At 41.3% G+C, this 17,883-nt stretch overlaps 1 protein-coding gene across 5 annotated transcripts in view; it reads left to right on the top strand.

Moving 5' to 3' along the window:
• The window catches only part of evi5a (ecotropic viral integration site 5a), a 226,958-nt gene that overhangs the window by 174,689 nt on the left and 34,386 nt on the right, over positions 1 to 17,883 (top strand). For 4 of the 5 annotated variants that reach the window (XM_067989928.1, XM_067989927.1, XM_067989924.1 and 1 more), the window contains one exon: positions 7,892 to 7,987. The exons of the other annotated variant lie outside the window; for it this stretch is intronic. In XM_067989928.1, the coding sequence (XP_067846029.1) occupies positions 7,892 to 7,987 (96 nt within the window). The remainder of the gene's footprint in view (positions 1 to 7,891; positions 7,988 to 17,883) is intronic. 5 annotated transcript variants of the gene reach the window in all.

Below are 17,883 nucleotides of genomic sequence, written 5' to 3'. Positions count from 1 at the left end.
ATTGTAGTTGGATTAACCTTTTTTTTTATATAAAACTTTGCCTTCTTTTACAAGGTGGCTCATTGTAGAGGATACTATGCTTTCTCCCATATATCAAAATTCATGAAGTAACTGCAATGAGTAAAACAAAGTATTGTAAATGCTTTATATATAATTTCCCTCTTATGTTTAATATTTTAGTAAAAACCTGATACGTTGTACTGAACATGCACTTACACACAAGATTTTATACAAACAATCAATAAGGATAAATACAAAATTATCTGATTTCTGTTGCTTGAAATGCTGGAAACTGATCCTAATGGTGTTACTCAGTCCTCTGCACGAGAGATCCTGGGATCAAGATCATCTCGGCTGGTGTCATCACAAAAGAGAGAGCCATTTTAGATCATATTCACCAGGTCATTAGATCAAAACGAGACAAACGAGTGCCAACCACTCTTCCGTGAGGGATCTCTGGGTAAGTGTTGCGAGAAGAAGACGTGTGCCATTTATCATGACCTAATGTTTGCAGCCGAAGAGGAAGTTATGTACCTAGTCATGAACTTAGCAGATGTGCTGTAAGAGGCAGCAGCTTATTGAGACCTAGATGCATATCTTATCAAGATGCCTGCAATGTCAGGTTACTGCTTCAACGTCATGTCCTGACGAAGTATGCACACCTGAAACATCGTAACCTGTTGTTTTGCTCTTTAAGGATGCTGACTAACCTGCTGTGTGTTTCTCGCATTTTCTGTTTTGTTTTGGATTTCCAGCATTTGCAGTTTTTCCCCTTTTTACTTTACCACTTGAACTTAATGCTGGGCACAGTACACCCACCTGTGGTCTCACCTGTGCCTTATAGATGGTCAGTATCAGTTTCTTGGGCTTGTATTCTGTGGATGTTCTGTACTCCCCAGCCTTTATTTATCTTTGAAAATGTTGCTCTACCCTGTGCCATTTCTTCTCATGTCTGGTCTTTTCCTAACTCATCTTACTTAACAATATCCCTTCATTTTGTAGTTGTATTTGCTATTTTTGGTACCTGAATGTATTACCATACATTTCTTGCTGTTAAATTCAATTTGTATTCCATCTATATGGTTACTAAGTCTTCTGGCCTCTAGCGCATCCCCGATTTTCATTGCTTCACCATTGGCAGTCGTACCTTCAGCTGCCTAGACCCTAAGCTCTGGAATTCCCTCCCTAAACCTTTCCGTCTCTCTCCTCCTTTAAGACGTTCCTTAAAACCTATCTCTTTGACCAAGCTTTTGGTCACCTGTCCTAATATGTCCTTATGTGGCTCAGTGTCAAATTTTGTTAACACTCCTGTGAAGCACTTTGGGACCTTTTACTACGTTAAAGGCGCTATATAAATGCAAGTTCTTGTAGATCTCTAAATATTATCCCCTTTCTCTGAACATCCTGTTTTCTCATGCAATAATATTTTATTACCAGATCTTTCACTGCAGTGTGATCTTTTCTGAGACATCTTTTCTGAGGCATCTTTTCTGAGGCATCTTGTCAAGTGCCTTCTGAAACCTGATTACCTATCTACCATCACCACATTACCAACACACACCAATTCTGCAGGAAATTTGTTAGTAATGTCCTGCCTTTCAGAAATCAATTTTGGCTTCAAACTATTGTCTGTTAAATAATAAACTCTGGTGCAGCTTTCCTGCTACTAGTGTCAAACTAAAAGGCCCATTCGTCCGAAATTCATGATTCTGATTTTTTTTTAATGCGCAGTAGCATTTTTCCAGTCTTCCTGTACTACAATATTTAAATATGTGCAAAATTTAAGTTATAGCTTCTTCTGTTTCTGTCTTTATTTTCTTAATTTTTGATTATACGTCTCTGCTCCTGTACCTTATAAATATTATAGCACTACGTTTTAAATGACTATTTAATTACTACTCTCTCATTTCTTCATAAAGCCTATCGTACCACCCCCTACTAGCAGTGAGAACATACATTTGGTGTCTGCAGTGAAAATTGTAGATGCAAAATTGTTTCCTTCCCTGTATCTTAACTTTTACAGTTAAGGGGCCCCATGTGTTTTGGATACTTTGTCTACTAAGAACATGTCAAAAGAAAATATTTTGTCCCCCTAATATTTCTTATGGTTTCCTTTCCCAATTTCAGCTTTTCATCCTGGATTATCTTTTTTTTAAGCAGTTTTTAATTTAGTTGTTTATTTTTCTAATGTATATCCTTTCCGGTTTCCTGGAAACTTTTGAAGTATTTACATTTTTCTTTTGTACTGTTAACTTTCCTGTGTAACCATTTGGGCCTGTGTCCTGATACTTACCTCTACATAGTTTATATTTAATTTGCACCTCCTTTCAGTGTTAGCCTTGGCTCAGTAACAGCACTGTTGCTTTTGAGTCACAATGTCATGTGATCAAGACCAACACCAGGACTTGAGCACATGATATAGGCTGACACTTCATTGCAGTACTAAGAGAGTGCAGCATTGCTGGAGATGCCACCTTTCAGATGAGATGTTAAATCAAGGCTCCATCTGAATGTTTGGGTGGATGTATAAAAAATTCTGGGGCACTAGAGCAGGGGAGTTCTCCCGGTGCCCTGACCAACATTTATCCCTTGAGCAAACCACCGAAAACTGATAACTCATCACTCATTTAATTGCTGTTTGTGGGACTTGCTGTGCACAAACTGGCTGTGACTACTTCAAAAATAACTCATTGGCTGTAAAGCGCTAAGGGGCATCCTGAGGCTGTGAAAGACATTATATAAATGTAGGTTCATTCTCTTTCAATGTGACCTTCATTTTTTTTGTTCTTCCCCATAAGGTTTTTTTCCCAATTCACCACCTCTATTTCTATCTTCATCGTTTTAAAATTAGATTTCCTGAAATGGTACGTTTCATATTTTGCTCCAACTCACAATCAGAATGCCAAATCTGTTGACGTAGCAATTACTATTGTTCAAGTATCTTCAACATCTAAATTTTCCACTATCTCCCACTCACCACTAAACAAGCAAGGCTGTTCTGTTTGAATATGCTGTCAAGAAGTCGTCCTGCATTACTCCTTGCATCATTAACCATATCAACTAGTATAGAGCAATGAAATGAAAACAATCATTCAGAAAAGTTTGCATAAAAGCATCTTAATATAGTTCTGATTGAATCTTAATTTAAAGCAGAATAGTAGTCCTGTATTCAGTATTAAAGTTGCACTCAGTGCACCTCTAATGGAGAGAGGTTAAAGACATTCGTTTAGAACTTATGGATCCCTACACTTTGGCTTGACCTCGTCTTACACCACACACATCTTTGCATATACTACATGAGAAGAAAACCACATCCTATGTTCACATGTGATTTTATGACTCTTTTCTGGGTTCTGCTAAGTTATTTACTTAAATGGAACACACACGTAATTCCAAGATCATTTCCTTTATATAGAAGGGGATATGTAGGTTAGCAGTGGATTGCAGAAGGTTGCATAACTCATGAATGTGAGTTACATCACATAATATGTGATTTATTCAGTCTTTTCTCACCAGTCCCTCATGATCTCCCCTAAGCTACACACTGCCTGCAACTGAGAAAGGTGAAGAAGCAACCTGCTCTGGTCCTCCACCAGTGTAATTCTGAACCAGATCCAAAAAGATATCCTGGGGGAAATTTCTCTTAGTGATCTGTCCATCCTCTATTTGTCACCACTGCAGTATATCGCAGATTGAGAACTCAGTAAAATGGGGAATTTTACCTTCAACCTGCCACTCTTTAGCACTATATATAGGACTGTTCCAATGCTCTCCTGAACATCCTCCCATCATCCACCCTCCTTAAACTTAAGCTCATCTAAAACTCTGCTGCCCAAATCCCGCTCACCCATCAACCCTGTGCTCGCTGACCTACATTGGCGCCAAGTCCACCAACACTTTGATTTTAAAATTCTCATCCGTGTGTTCAAATCCCTATGTGGCCTCGCCCCTTCCTATCTTTGTGACGCCCTCCAGCCCTCCAACCCTCCAAGAACTCTGCGTTCCTCCAACTCTGGTCTCCAATGCATCTCCCACGCCCTTCATTCCACCGTTGGGGGTCGTGTTTTCATCTGCTTAGGCCCTAAGCTCTGGAATTCTCTCTGTAAACCTCTCCTCCTTTAAGACACTCCTTAAAACCTACCTCTTTAACCAAGCGCTTAGTCACCGATCCTAATATCTCCATCCAGAACAAAGCAGCCTGCTTGATTGGTACTCCATCCACCACCCTAAACATTCACTCCCTTCACCACCGGCGCACCGTGGCTGCAGTGTGTACCATCTACAGGATGCACTGCAGCGACTCGCCAAGGCTTCTTCGACAGCACCTCCCAAACCCGCAACCTCTACCACCTAGAAGGACAAGACCAGCAGGCACATGGGAACAACATCACCAGCATGTTCCCCTCCAAGTCGCACACCAACCCGATTTGGAAATATATCGCCGTTCCTTCATTGTCACTGGGTCAAAATCCTGGAACTCCCTACCTAACAGCACTGTGGGAGAACTGTCACCACATGGACTGCAGCGGTTCAAGAAGGCGGCTCACCACCACCTTCTCAAGGGCAATTAGGGATGGGCAATAAATGCTGGCCTTTCCAGCGTTGCCCACAACCCATGAATGAATAAAAAAAATCTTTAGCTCGGTGTCAATTATTGCCTAATTACACTCCCATGAAGCGCCTTGGAATGTTTTCCTATGTACATAATGCTATATAAATGCAAGTTGTTGTTAGTAGTAGTGTAAATGCTGTGCTGCCTAATTGGACTTTTTAAAGGTTTTTGTAGTGTCTACTGAGTGATTTGGGGTTACAACAACAACTTAAATTTATATAGCGCCTTTAATGTAATAAAATGTCCAAAGGGCTGAAAGAGCCAGACAGTTGTTTTCGTGCCTTTTTAAAAATAAAATTAAAGACATTTTCTGTTACTGTGTTCCGGAGTCTCCCCATGCCGGTCATGATCCCTGGATGAGTGACCTCTTCACAAGACTCCCCCAGTCTGGAAACTGGATACCAGGTGATGCTGTCTGACATGTCTGCCCCATCAGCTTTCCCTTTTTCCTTTTGGTAAGAATCTGGCTTCCAAAAGCGTACAGATGTGGGTCTGAATCCTATCTTTGGCTGGAAATCCATTTGGGATTCCCCCAGTAGGGAATTGCCAATCTACATTGTGTGTCAAAGAGCAGTGGCAAAGGAGCCAGATGATGGAGAAATCAGTAGGAGTTGCATTTCAGTACCTCCACTGGCTGGATACAGAACAACATGTAAACTCACAGGCGACCCTGACATCCAGCATTGCTACGGGCATAGTGATGTATTTCTTTAATTTAAGTTGTACGATGGACTCGACCCCAAAAGTACTGGGATTTTCGATGGAGCTAAAAAGCGGCAGAATGCTGCCCCAAATTGCGACATGGCTCCCCCAACCCTGCCCCCCCCGCCCTGCTGCCAGCGTGCTGATGCATCACCCTCCCTGACCCCAGGAATTTCAGGGTTTGCGTGCATATAAAGAGCCGTTATTTACTTCTAAGTGTCGTGTGTGTCAGCATTGAATGCAGTAAATGCTGAGCTGGGTAAAATGCAAGTAATTATATCTGATTTAATGTGGAAAAAAACAAGCACTTCAGCACAGTGTTAAGGAAAAGGCAAAATCCTATCAAGAGAAACCTGAAATGCATAGAAACAGGGAAGTCATTACTTCTAGATTCTTGACATCGCTCTACAGTTTAACTGGCACCTGTGAGCCATATGTTCCCAACTAGGAAGCCTGGTAACTGCTTTCTGTTATCAGTTAGATGAGGGAAAACCTCAACAAAACACTGATTCCCAGAAGTATTGTGCTGTCTCCAACATAATCAGATCCACTATATTGGTGAAAGTTAGACTATAATGGTCAATTCCAGTTCGACAATAGTTTATCTTAGATCAAAGGAGTGCATTTAGAACGAGAGTATAATATGGTGGAACGCTTTTTTAAAAAAAATTGAAACTCATTTGTACTTGTGAATGTATATACTCTATTACTACTGAGAATTTTTTAGTTCCTGGAGTGTGGCATGCTCCAGGAACAATGTGTTTTTCCCCTGAGGATTTTATCGTCCAAGGAAAAGTATGCATCCTCAATTTAATCCCTACGTTCAGTGTAATCAGTGTTTTAGATCCTTCTAGGTCCATGCCTCTTCCATGTAAAGGTCAGATTAGTAACCAGATCTCTAAACCTCCTTCACTGACCACTCATGCTGGCCACCAGGAGGCCTGTAATAATGGCCTGGGAACAACACCCTGCACGAAAATGTGGTGGCCTTTGCTCTGTAATGTGTTGTGCAGTGCTACCTTCAAGGATTGTGCCGTAACATAATGACTAGTGAATGATTTTGTAATCCCCAAAGGTGGATCAATCAATTGTCGTTTTCAGGAGGTGTAGCACCTATATAATAGGATTTATTTAGTTCAGAAATGTTGTTTTATTTTCCTTTTCTTCTGCAGATCAATTCCCCTAAAACTGCTTCATGAATTGGGAGTGTGCGCCACTGTACCCTGACAATCCTTGGGTATTACTAACTGAGATGGGAATTTTGTGATTTTATGCTCGTGGTGTCCATATTGATAAAACACTTTGCAAATACATTTCGGTACTCCCAGTTTCCCAGAGGTTTCTCTTTTTAATTGGATCCCCACTGGAAAGCATGGATATAAGTGAGGAATTTGCAGGACTCACAGTGCCCATAGCAACTTCAAAATGGCTGTCAACATTCTGAGAAGCCATTTTGTCGTGGTGTGAATTCTGCAAGTCTGTAAGTCTAGGTAACAAGAACACTGAGTAAGAGAAATAAAAAGTCAAGAATGGAGAGAAAACTCGTAAGAGAACCAAAGAGAAATAAATGACAGACAAAGATAAATAGAAGGGAAAGAAAAGCCAGGTAAACAGTGACATAAACAAAAGAGTAAACTCAAGAAAGCAGCATGAAAAAGCAGTGTGAAACAGCAAATTTTTATTTTATATTGTAATTTTTTTTTTAATCTATGCACGCATAATTAGCAACACACAAAAGTGCACAAATTGTTTGCATATCTGGTGCTTTTGACTTGCATGTACATAGAGAAAGACAAATGAAAAAGAAGAAAGGTACAGGAAGTGTGATGTACAGGAAAAGTTTGATCAGAACATGGTTGTACGTTTCATTGGTGAAGCATAATCATGTGTATAATGTTAATCAATCCATAGTCTTTCTTCAAAAAATCAAATCGAACATATTTTATATTAAATAATCATATTTTCCACATATCTCAATGGTAAATACCACTGCCAGTGGAGTAGTGCACAACAATCTCCCAGTTGTTGCAGATTTGAAGGGACCCATTCTCTTGTTATTCAGTGTTACAGTTATAAAATTTTGGGCAGAATGGAATAAAAATAAGTTTAAAAAATTTTAATTTGGAAAAAAATTCTGCCCTTTTAAAAAGAATGCCTGCGTTTTCTGTAGTGCGAAATGAAACTCGGGGATGACTGACTCATGGGTGACTGCAACGGTCGTTAATTGTGATCTTTTCAGCAGTGTTTGCACATGCAGTCGGTGTATATGCTTCATTGAATGAAAATGAACAATATCTTGCAATGTCCACCCCAAATAAGCAATGGGATGTTTCAATTTGGACAGCATTCTAGTCATAGTAAAGCAGAACAGTTTGCAACTTGATACATTATTAGCTTGTGTGTGTTGTGAAGGAATGTAATAAATATAATGTATCCAAATTAACCAAGTTTTTATGGAAAATATATGAATGTTTTCAAGTGAAAAATTATGCCACTTGTTTTTATTTAATCTTGCTTTTTTGATTTAACAGAGATTTAGGCTAAGGCTATAGTAAGTGTTTATGTTCTCCATATCAGAGAGAAGAGGGTAAAGTTAAAGGCCAACTTAATAACTCAGACTCCACCCAATATATTCGAGAACTAAAGGATCAGATAGAGGAGCTGAAAAATGAGGTAAGCGATACAATCTAAAGTTGCTTACTTTCTGTATAATCTTTTCCATTATCTGTAACACATTTTTTTTTCTTCTACAAATCTTGCCTTCTGAAAAGTGCAGCTGGCTCTGATGTAAATCTTCTGGTGCAGCTTTCTGCTGTGAACGTATTAGCATACATCTTCACAAGATAGCAACATTCCTTATCTTATTTCCCTTTCCACCTCATTTTTTCCTTTGCTCCCTGTTTTGACACATTTTGTTTAGCTTGTGACTGAAAGCTGCAGTGTTAACTTACTCTTGTTTTATAGCTTTCTTTTGGTTTATTTATCAGTCCTCTGTCATGTTCATTGTCACACTTGCAGCAGCAGTTTAAGGTTGGTTGTCACTTAGGATTTTTTTTGTTCCTACCGTAGTTCCTATGGTCATAATTACTATGACTTAAATTGTACTTGGACTAGTGTGAGTTGTTACGCTAGTTTAGGCAACTTTGTTTACTGTACAGGGTGGGATTGTGAGACATCTCTGAATTATAGATGAGAGGAAAATAAATCGGATTTGATATGTTTACATTGAAAGAGAATTTACATGTATGAATTGCATGATTTTTAACCTCGTGGCTAAAAATGATTTCTGCAATACTGTCACGGGCAGTGAATATGTATTGAATTGAAGTATAGATTATTTCGGTGGTAAGATAGGAATATCCTTTTAAATAAATTTTCTTTTTCTTGCAATTTTTCTCAGCAAATTCTTCCCCCTTCCAAGCTCTCCTGAAGGCCTTTATTTTTTGCTGGGGTATGGTTCCACGGTCATTAGGCAACCTCCAGTACCTCACACAAGGTGCCTTTTACCCATGTGAGCCTTGACGGTGAATGTCAGCAGATTATTCAACCATGGGAAGAAGGTTGGTATCACAGCTGAGACCGATCCTTTCCTCAACCAATGTTAACACACGTGCACTTCCAGCAGGTGCTGCTGGATAGCGATCAGAAGGGGCAAACAAAGCCAATTGTTCCCTCCCTAATGATTTTGTGGCCAATTGTAGAATCTTAATTACTGCTGCCCTGGATGAGAGCAGTTAACTGAGCACCGATCAAGCATCACGCTTGGGACCGTCCCAATCTGAGTAGCTCAGTTAATCGCTGGATAAACTCACTGAGCCATTAGGGAATATTTCTGTAATTAAACATGAGGCATTTATCCGATTTGGGTTTTGCCATACGCCTAGCTGAGAGGGTGAACAGATAGCCTTCTCCAAGATCTATGCCGGTATAGCTGTGAAACTGACCACTGGGAGTTAAATGAGAATGGCCAGGGCCATTGACCCTCCTATTTTTACCCCTCTTCGCATGGGACCAAGCAGCCCATGTAGTATGGCCAATATTGGGAAATCGGACTATGAAAGATCATGGACTTAGATTTCAATCCTATGACTCCATGGTGCACCGTGATACAACTTTACTGCGCCACCACATTGAGGTATTGTGATATTGTTCAATATATATTCAATTTTCAATTAGAATCATAGAATCCTACAGCACAGAAGGAGGCCATTCGGCCCATCATGCCTGTGCTGGCTCTTTGGAAGAGCTATCAAATTAGTCCCACTTCACTGCTCTTTCCCAATAGCCCTGCAATTTTCTCTCCTTCAAGTATTTATCCAATTCCCTTTGTGAAAGTTACTATTGAATCTGCTTCCACTACCCTTTCAGGCTGCATTCCAGATCATAATAACACATTGCGGAAAATAATTTCTCCTCATCTCACATCTGGCTCATTTGCCAATTACCTTTAATCTGTGCCGTCTGGTTACTGACCTTTCTGCCAGTGGAAACAGTTTCTCCTTATTTACTCTATCAAAACCCTTCATGAATTTGAAGGCCTCTATTAAATCTCCCCTTAACCTTCTCTGCTCTAAGGAGAACAATCCCAGCTTCTCTAGTCTCTCATTCTGGTATCATTCTAGTAAATCTCCTCTGCACCCTCTCTAAGGCCTTGATATCCTCCCTAAAGTGTGGTGCCCAGAATTGGACATACTTTTCCAGCTGACGTCTAACCAGTGATTTATAAAGGTTTAGAATAACTTCCTTGCTTTTGAACTCTGCATCTATATATAAAACCAAGAATCCTGTATGCCTTTTTAACAGCATGCGTGATCCTTATTAATATGTCAATTCTATTGTCAAATTATAATTAGAAATCGAACTAGCGATTATATGGGCACCAATCAAAAACATCCTTTCTTGCTCAAAGATTCCCTTTCTAAGACGGGCAGACTTGTTGCCTGTGCCTGTGCCATTTATTTTACTCCAGTTCTCTCCCCTTTTCTCTCCTGAAGTCATTGATTGCCTGAATCAGATATGGTCCCACAGGCATTGGTCACCCACAAATAATAATGGCCACTTGGGTGAATTATTTGTGAGCCTAGACAAGTAGGTTGACAGGCTAATCAATTGTAGACAGCATCACAATTGAGCCCAATTCTGTCCTTGCCCAATATCCACATGCACGCTTCCAGCAGGGGTCACTGGATGGCAATCACCGGTGGGAACTGTGGCTGATGTTTAAAATTTTCTTTTTCTTCCTCTGCCTCTTCCCCTTCATCCAGGATCACTGAGGCCAATTGTAGCTCCTTTACTACTGCTCTGGTTGAGCGCAACTAACTCAGTACAAATCAGTTAAGCCTGAGACCTCGTGGTCTGTATGGCTTAGCTGCTCACTGCACCAACTCACTGAACTGTCTGGGGAGCCCATATTTTTGTAAACTGTGTTGATGAATTGCTGCTAGTGTTTTCATTTTCCATTTGTGGTTGAGACATTCTGCTCTATGTGTCTCACTGACAGTGCCTTTACTTCTGAGCTATTGGGTGGGTCGGGCGGGGGGGGGAGTTTTATTCAGCCACAATGTTGACATGGTTTTTCTGTCTTCATTCTGAGATAGCATTTTCCTGTGATGATGGTTGCCACTAAAGGCATAACAGAGTTGAGGAGCTCACGATATGGGGAATCACAGTCACAAAACTGTGTCCTATCATATCATTACTTCATTTTTCTTTATTCGTTCATGGGATGTGGGCTTCGCTGGCAAGGCCAGCATTTATTGCCCATCCCTAATTGCCCTTCAGAAGGTGATGGTGAGCCGCCGCCTTGAACCGCTGCAGTCCGTGTGGTGAAGGTTCTCCCACAGTGCTGTTAGGAAGGGAGTTCCAGGATTTTGACCCAGTGACGATGAAGGAACGGCGATATATTTCCAAGTCAGGATAGTGTGTGACTTGGAGGGGAACGTGCAGGTGCTGTTGTTCCCATGTGCCTGCTGCCCTTGTCCTTCTAGGTGGTAGAGGTCGCGGGTTTGGGAGGTGCTGTTGAAGAAGCCTTGGCGAGTTGCTACAGTGCATCTTGTGGATATGGAACACACTGCAGCCACGGTGCGCCGGTGGTGAAGGGAGTGAACGTTTAGGGTGGTGGATGGAGTGCCAAACAAGCGGGCTGCTTTGTCCTGGATGGTGTCGAGCTTCTTGAGTGTTGTTGGAGTTGCACTCATCCAGGCAATTGGAGAATATTCCATCACACTCCTGACTTGTGCCTCGTAGATGGTGGAAAGGCTTCAGGGAGTCAGGAGATGAGTCACTCGCCGCAGAATACCCAGCCTCTGACCTGCTCTTGTAGCCACAGTATTTATATGGCTGGTCCAGTTAAGTTTCTGGTCAATGGTGACCCCCAGGATGTTGATGGTGGGGGATTCGGCGATGGTAATGCCGTTGAATGTCATGGGGAGGTGGTTAGACTTTCTCTTGTTGGAGATGGTCATTGCCTGGCACTTGTCTGGCATGAATGTTACTTGCCACTTATGAGCCCAAGCCTGGATGTTGTCCATGTCTTGCTGCATGCAGGCAAGGACTGCTTCATTATCTGAAGGGTTGCGAATGGAACTGAACACTGTGCAATCATCAGCAAACATCCCCATTTCTGACCTTATGATGGAGGGAAGGTCATTAATGAAGCAGCTGAAGATGGTTGGGCCGAGGACACTACCCTGAGGAACTCCTGCTGCAGCAATGTTCTGGGGCTGAGATGATTGGCCTCCAACAACCACGACCATCTTCCTTTGTGCTAGGTATGACTCCAGCCGCTGGAGCGTTTTCCCCCTGATTCCCATTGACTTCAGTTTTACTAGGGCTCCTTGGTGCCACACTCGGTCAAATGATGCCTTGATGTCAAGGGCAGCCACTCTCACCTCACCTCTGGAATTCAGCTCTTTTGGCCATGTTTGGACCAAGGCTTTAATGAGGTCTGGAGCCGAGTGGTCCTGGTGGAACCCAAACTGAGCATCGGTGAGCAGGTTATTGGTGAGTAAGTGCCGCTTGATAGCACTGTCGACGACACCTTCCTTCACTTTGCTGATGATTGAGAGTAGACTGATGGGGCGGTAATTGGCTGGATTGGATTTGTCCTGCTTTTTGTGGACAGGACATACCTGGGCAATTTTCCACTTTGTCGGGTAGATGCCAGTGTTGTAGCTGTACTGGAACAGCTTGGCTGGAGGTGCGGGTGAGCGTGAGGGAGATGCATGGGAGGGTGCGTGTGAGACATAGCCATGAGTTTGTATGAGGATTGGGTTGCGTGGTAGTGTTCGAATGGGAACTGGGACGGTGAGTAAGTGCAGGCAAGGTGAGGATGATGGTTGAGTGGATGTGAGGAGTGATGCGAGAGCCTTGTGGTGGCAGTGCAGAAGGAGTTGTGTGGTGGTGGAGGTGATGTGGAAGACGGAGTGTTGGAGAATACGTAAGTATACTCACTTTGGCTGACCTGGTTAGGTCATTAAATCGCTTCCTGCACTGGACCCAGGTTCTGGACACATTGCCGCTACTGGTGACCTCCTCGGCCACCTCCAGCCAGGCCTTCTTGGTGGCGGAGGGAGGACACTTCCTCCCATCCGATGGAAAAAAAATTTCCCTCCGCCTCCTCACCCCATCGAGCAGCACCTGGAATGAGGAGTCAGAGAACCTTGGAGCAGCCTTGCCTCTGGCCTGCTTCATGATCCTAAATTGGTTCTTTGCTGCAGGAGGAGCATTGGAGGACTGCCCCTTTAAATAGGGCTCCTCCTGCTGACAGCCTGTGATGCGGGTGCGCAGTGCGCCCACTGCGCAGGTCTGGAACGGGAAACCTGGAAGCCATGGTAAGTGCCTTCAATTAGGCTGCGACCGTGAGCGGAGCACCCCGATTTCACTGGGCGCGTTTCCCACGCGCCCAGTCGACCCCCCCCCCCACCCCCCTCCTCGGCTGCCAACCTGCCTCCCTCCTAATATCGAGCCCTTAATGCTTCAGAACTTTATCTAAGTGGTTATTATGCATGCGTGAACCTTGACAAGCTGTTCAACTATGACAGGCATCATATTTGAGCTTGATTCTGTCCTCCATGCATGCATATTTTCAGCAAGAATCAAGATAGTTATCAGAAGCATTAAACCTAGCCAATTCTTCCTCTTCCCCAACCCGGGGCTGAGGCCAATTGTGCCAAACTTACTATCATCCTAGCTAATTCTTTATTGATGGAAAGCTACTAGTGTACTCATTTTCCACTTATTGGTTCCCATTCCATAAACTAAATGCAGTATCTTGCATGAGTTACATACTTTCAAGACATTTTAGCTGCCATTTTGTGTTCCTGTGTGGACAGAAAATCAAAACTCTCCTAACGTTAAAATCTAACACAGAAACAGAAAACATGGAGAGACTCAGCAGGTTAGGCAGCATCTGTCGCGAGAACACATCAGTTGATGATTTGGGTAGTGACCTAGAGGTGTTCAAAATTCTGAAGGGATGGGACAGAGTTGATAGAAACAGACTGTTGCCAGTAATTGAACGGTCTAGAATGAAGTGACATAAATATAAGATTAAATATAAGAGATTTAAGACAGCAGGAGCAATTTTTTTTAACTAAGATTTACAAGGCTGTGGAATGCACTTCCAGCAGAGACCATGTCAACATTTATGAATAGATTGGATGGATGGTTGAAGGAAAGAGGGATACAGGGGATATAGGAACAAGGCAGGCATATGGAATTAGTAGTACTGCTTGTGTAGATATCAACACAGACTGGTTGGGCTGAATGGCCTGTTTCGTGCTGTAATTTCTATATAATTCTGTGAAAAAGGAATGCCATCAAGATTCTATAATTTAAACCGCATCTGAAGTTTATATGTGCAGTTTTTATTTTCTCGGACCCCATTTTGGTGTAACCTATGCATATGGAAGTCGTCATTTTAGTATCCTCCAGCTTAATCAGTGGCCCAAAAATGTGTAATCGAATCACAATCTATGCAAAATGACAATAACAGTCACTACACAAGTGAATTTGACTCTCTTCTGCAGGGACGTCACCGTTATGTAAGTTTTAATCGGCATTTTTGCCAAACTTTTCGTATTGGCCCTTTTTGACCGATAAATTGAGAATGTCAGTAAAAGGAGCTCACTAATAGAGGCCATATTGATGGTGGACATCAGATATTTCAGTCGGTCTCAAATATCCAATGTGCAGAGTGACTCCAGTTGAATTTGTTTATTTTGTCACAGTAAGAAATGTGAAACATTTAATGTACAGCTTTCAATACAGTTTGTGGTAATTAACTGAACGCTTTTTGTAACATTTATAAAACTCAAAATAATTGTAGAAGATATTTGTATTGATTTTAATGTTGCATTTTAAAATGTAACAAATATAGAAATGAAGCTTGATTGAGCATTATTGTTAATAGGAAACATTTGATGCTAGTCACGAACTTGATGCATTGTTGTTAGGATAACTAGCACAGAATGACCCTGGTGTGGCCCTTTTGCTATCAGCAAGACAATCTGTGATTTTACTTCTCCAAATGTTCGTGGAAAACTAAGAGAAGCAAAGTTGCACATTCATCTTCCTGAAGATAGGGATATGTTCTTTGTGAAATGTTGACCACAACCGCCTAACAGCTAACTCCCAATGAGGGAAACGAAAAGAGACTTCAATCAACAACTACTTTAGCATTCCTCATTAATAGCTTGAAAGAAACAGAAAACTCATCTGTTACATTAGGTTGGTATTCAGTTTTTAAAAAATAGATTATACATTACATTGCCGTATAATACATTATAGCAAATTTTACTCTAATGCAAAATCTTAATGTTTCTGTTTTTTAAATGTACCATCATCTGACTTCTTAATGCTTCCCTTATACGTCCACTTGTCTCTCTGTAATGGGACGGTATTAAGTGGGCCTCTGTAGCTTCCAGAGTAAGGGCCCCAAACACATTAGGCTACCTTGGACAATGGTTACTTTTAAATATCATGCTTCACCCATTATTCTTTTACATTTTGTGACCCAGCTGACAACTAAGCACTGTTGTACCTAAGTTACTACAACCACGTGACTATTGTACAAGCACCTTGACCACTAATCACCATGATTTGTGTTTCTTATTTATCACTAATGAAGATGGTGGTCACTCATTGCTGCAATTTGATTGTTAGGGCTGTAGTTAGGATTTATACATATAAAATCTGTTTCAAAATAATTTATTGTTTTTGACTGTTATTGTCATTTTGCATAGATTGTGATTCGATTACACATTTTTGGGCAACTGATTAAGCTGGAGGATACTAAAATGACGACTTCCATATGCATAGGTTACACCAAAATGGGGTCCGAGAAAATAAAAACTGCACATATAAACTTCAGATGCGGTTTAAATTATGTTGCACTTGCTAGCCAAATTATCTACTTTATGGATCAGTTCTTGTGTATGTAGGCCTTTAACTAAACTGGATTGCTGTGACATTCTTGTATCGAAGCAATCAAATTGACTTGTCATATTCTGAAAAAAATGCAAAAATACATTAGTGCAAAATAAATTGGAATCCTTCAGGTGCCTCTGTAGAAAGGACTTAAAATATGTAGAGTGTTTCTGGATTAGAGGCAGTGTAAATTAGAACCTGGACTTGGCTAATTTGTGTTGGGCTCCAATAAACACTTAAATATTTTGAACTGAAAAACAAAAAAGCCAGCCATTCCTGTGAGAAACACTTCTGGAGGTTTAATGTAAAAAAAATACTACTTTATGTTAAGACACATTACCAAGAAGAGGCCTTTGTTTCCTGTTAGATGTTGTAAGACTCAATGTGTGCTACCTAGATTATGGACAAGTAAGGATGTACAAAAGATGGCCAGTAAAGCCAATCAATACAGCAAGTTTAGTGGCACAGCACAAGCTACCTTCAGAGACTAGTGTTGGTTTAGTAATAACTACTGGTAGGTACATATCTTTGATGATTTAAAAGCCAATGATCAAGATAATTATTACTCAATGCACTCCAGGCATGCACTGTGATTGTTACATGCAGAAATTAATTGACTTATCTTTCTTTTGAATGAAAGCCTACCTTTGTCTTTTTTTTAAATTGTAAACCACCTGGAGCTAGTGAATGTTGACTGAGTACAAAGCCTAGTTTCAATAAATGTATCACTTCTCAATTAGGCAATGAGGGAGTGCCTTGAATTAAGAAGTACTTCCCTGGATTTGCCCTTTACTTTTTAAGTTTTATGGAAGTAATTTATAAAGTAGAATGGACAACAATAGGAAATTCATAAGGATCATAAAAGTCCATTTTTATTGCCCATTTTAAAAAAAGTTTTTTCATTTTTATTTTTAGTGTACAAAAATGGGAGAAAATGGGTGGAAAAAAATTGGAACCCAAAAAATTGATGTTTTTCCCCTATTGCAGTGCAACGGTAGTTGTTTGTGACTCAGAGGAACATCATGTTGGGGAAAGTACTACTGTAAAATGCTTATTCCGTTATGTCTCTTGTATGCAGTATTTTAAAATCAGTTTCTTACAGGTTAATCCTAATACTGTGTATACCAGTACAGCACTGCCACCATTTGTGCAACAGTACAACACGCACCACTATGAATAGGATAGAGGCAGAGTTCTCCATACAGATGTTCAAAGACACGCCAAGAGTTCACTACTGGTATTGCTGGTGTACTTTCCACAGGACAGTCAGTGGAAAATAAATACATGGGCTCTGTACTGACAAAAGCATCCCCCCCCCCCCCCCCCAAAGAAAAATCAAAGAGGGGAAAGGGCTTACTTCAGTATTTGAAAGATTAGGCCCATGGTGTAATTATGTTCTTTTGACAGCGGTACCAAATGTGAAGCATAATGACAGCTAACATGAACATCTACTCTTAGTGCACATTCATGTCCTGGCTGTGGAAACTTTGTTGTACAAAACAGGAAGCAAGCTAATCTCACAGAAAAGGGTGCCAATTTTACAATGCCTGATAGAGAGCTGAACTTCAACATTTAAGATGGAACTGATTTGAAAAATAGAGAGCAGCTCCTGCTTGATATAGAAGCCTCATGCCTACTTTTTAAAATCTTTTACGGACAGTTTTCTCCACCAATTTTTCTCCCTCCATCACTCCTCTCTAGAAGGCATTGACTCCTTGCTTGGCATATGGTTCCACAGGTGCCAAGTGGCGGTTATTTCTCCTTGAGTCTTGAAAGTGAGTGTCAGGCTATTTAGTCACAAAGCGGAGACTTAGCTGAACCCAATTCTGCCTTTCCTGCTGTCCACAGTGGAGACTTGCAGAAGGGATCACTGGATAGCCATTTTCCCCTCCCAAGGCAGAAAGGCTGAGTCCAATTCCAGTGATCCTCATGCCATTGCCACCTCATGCCGAGATCAGTTAACTTAACTTCACCATCGTTGGGTCAAAATCCTGAAACTCCCTACCTTACTGCACTGTGGGAGAACCTTCACCACACGGACTGCAGCGGTTCAAGAAGGCGGCTCACCACCACCTTTTCAAGGGCAATTAGGGATGGGCAATAAATGCTGGTCTCGCCAGCGACGCCCACATCCCATGAAC

The sequence above is a fragment of the Heptranchias perlo genome, chromosome 9 (genome assembly GCF_035084215.1).
Source record: "Heptranchias perlo isolate sHepPer1 chromosome 9, sHepPer1.hap1, whole genome shotgun sequence".
Classification (NCBI taxonomy): domain Eukaryota; kingdom Metazoa; phylum Chordata; class Chondrichthyes; order Hexanchiformes; family Hexanchidae; genus Heptranchias; species Heptranchias perlo.
The sequence above is the reverse complement of the archived record's forward strand: the minus strand, read 5'-3'. Positions and strand labels throughout refer to the sequence as shown.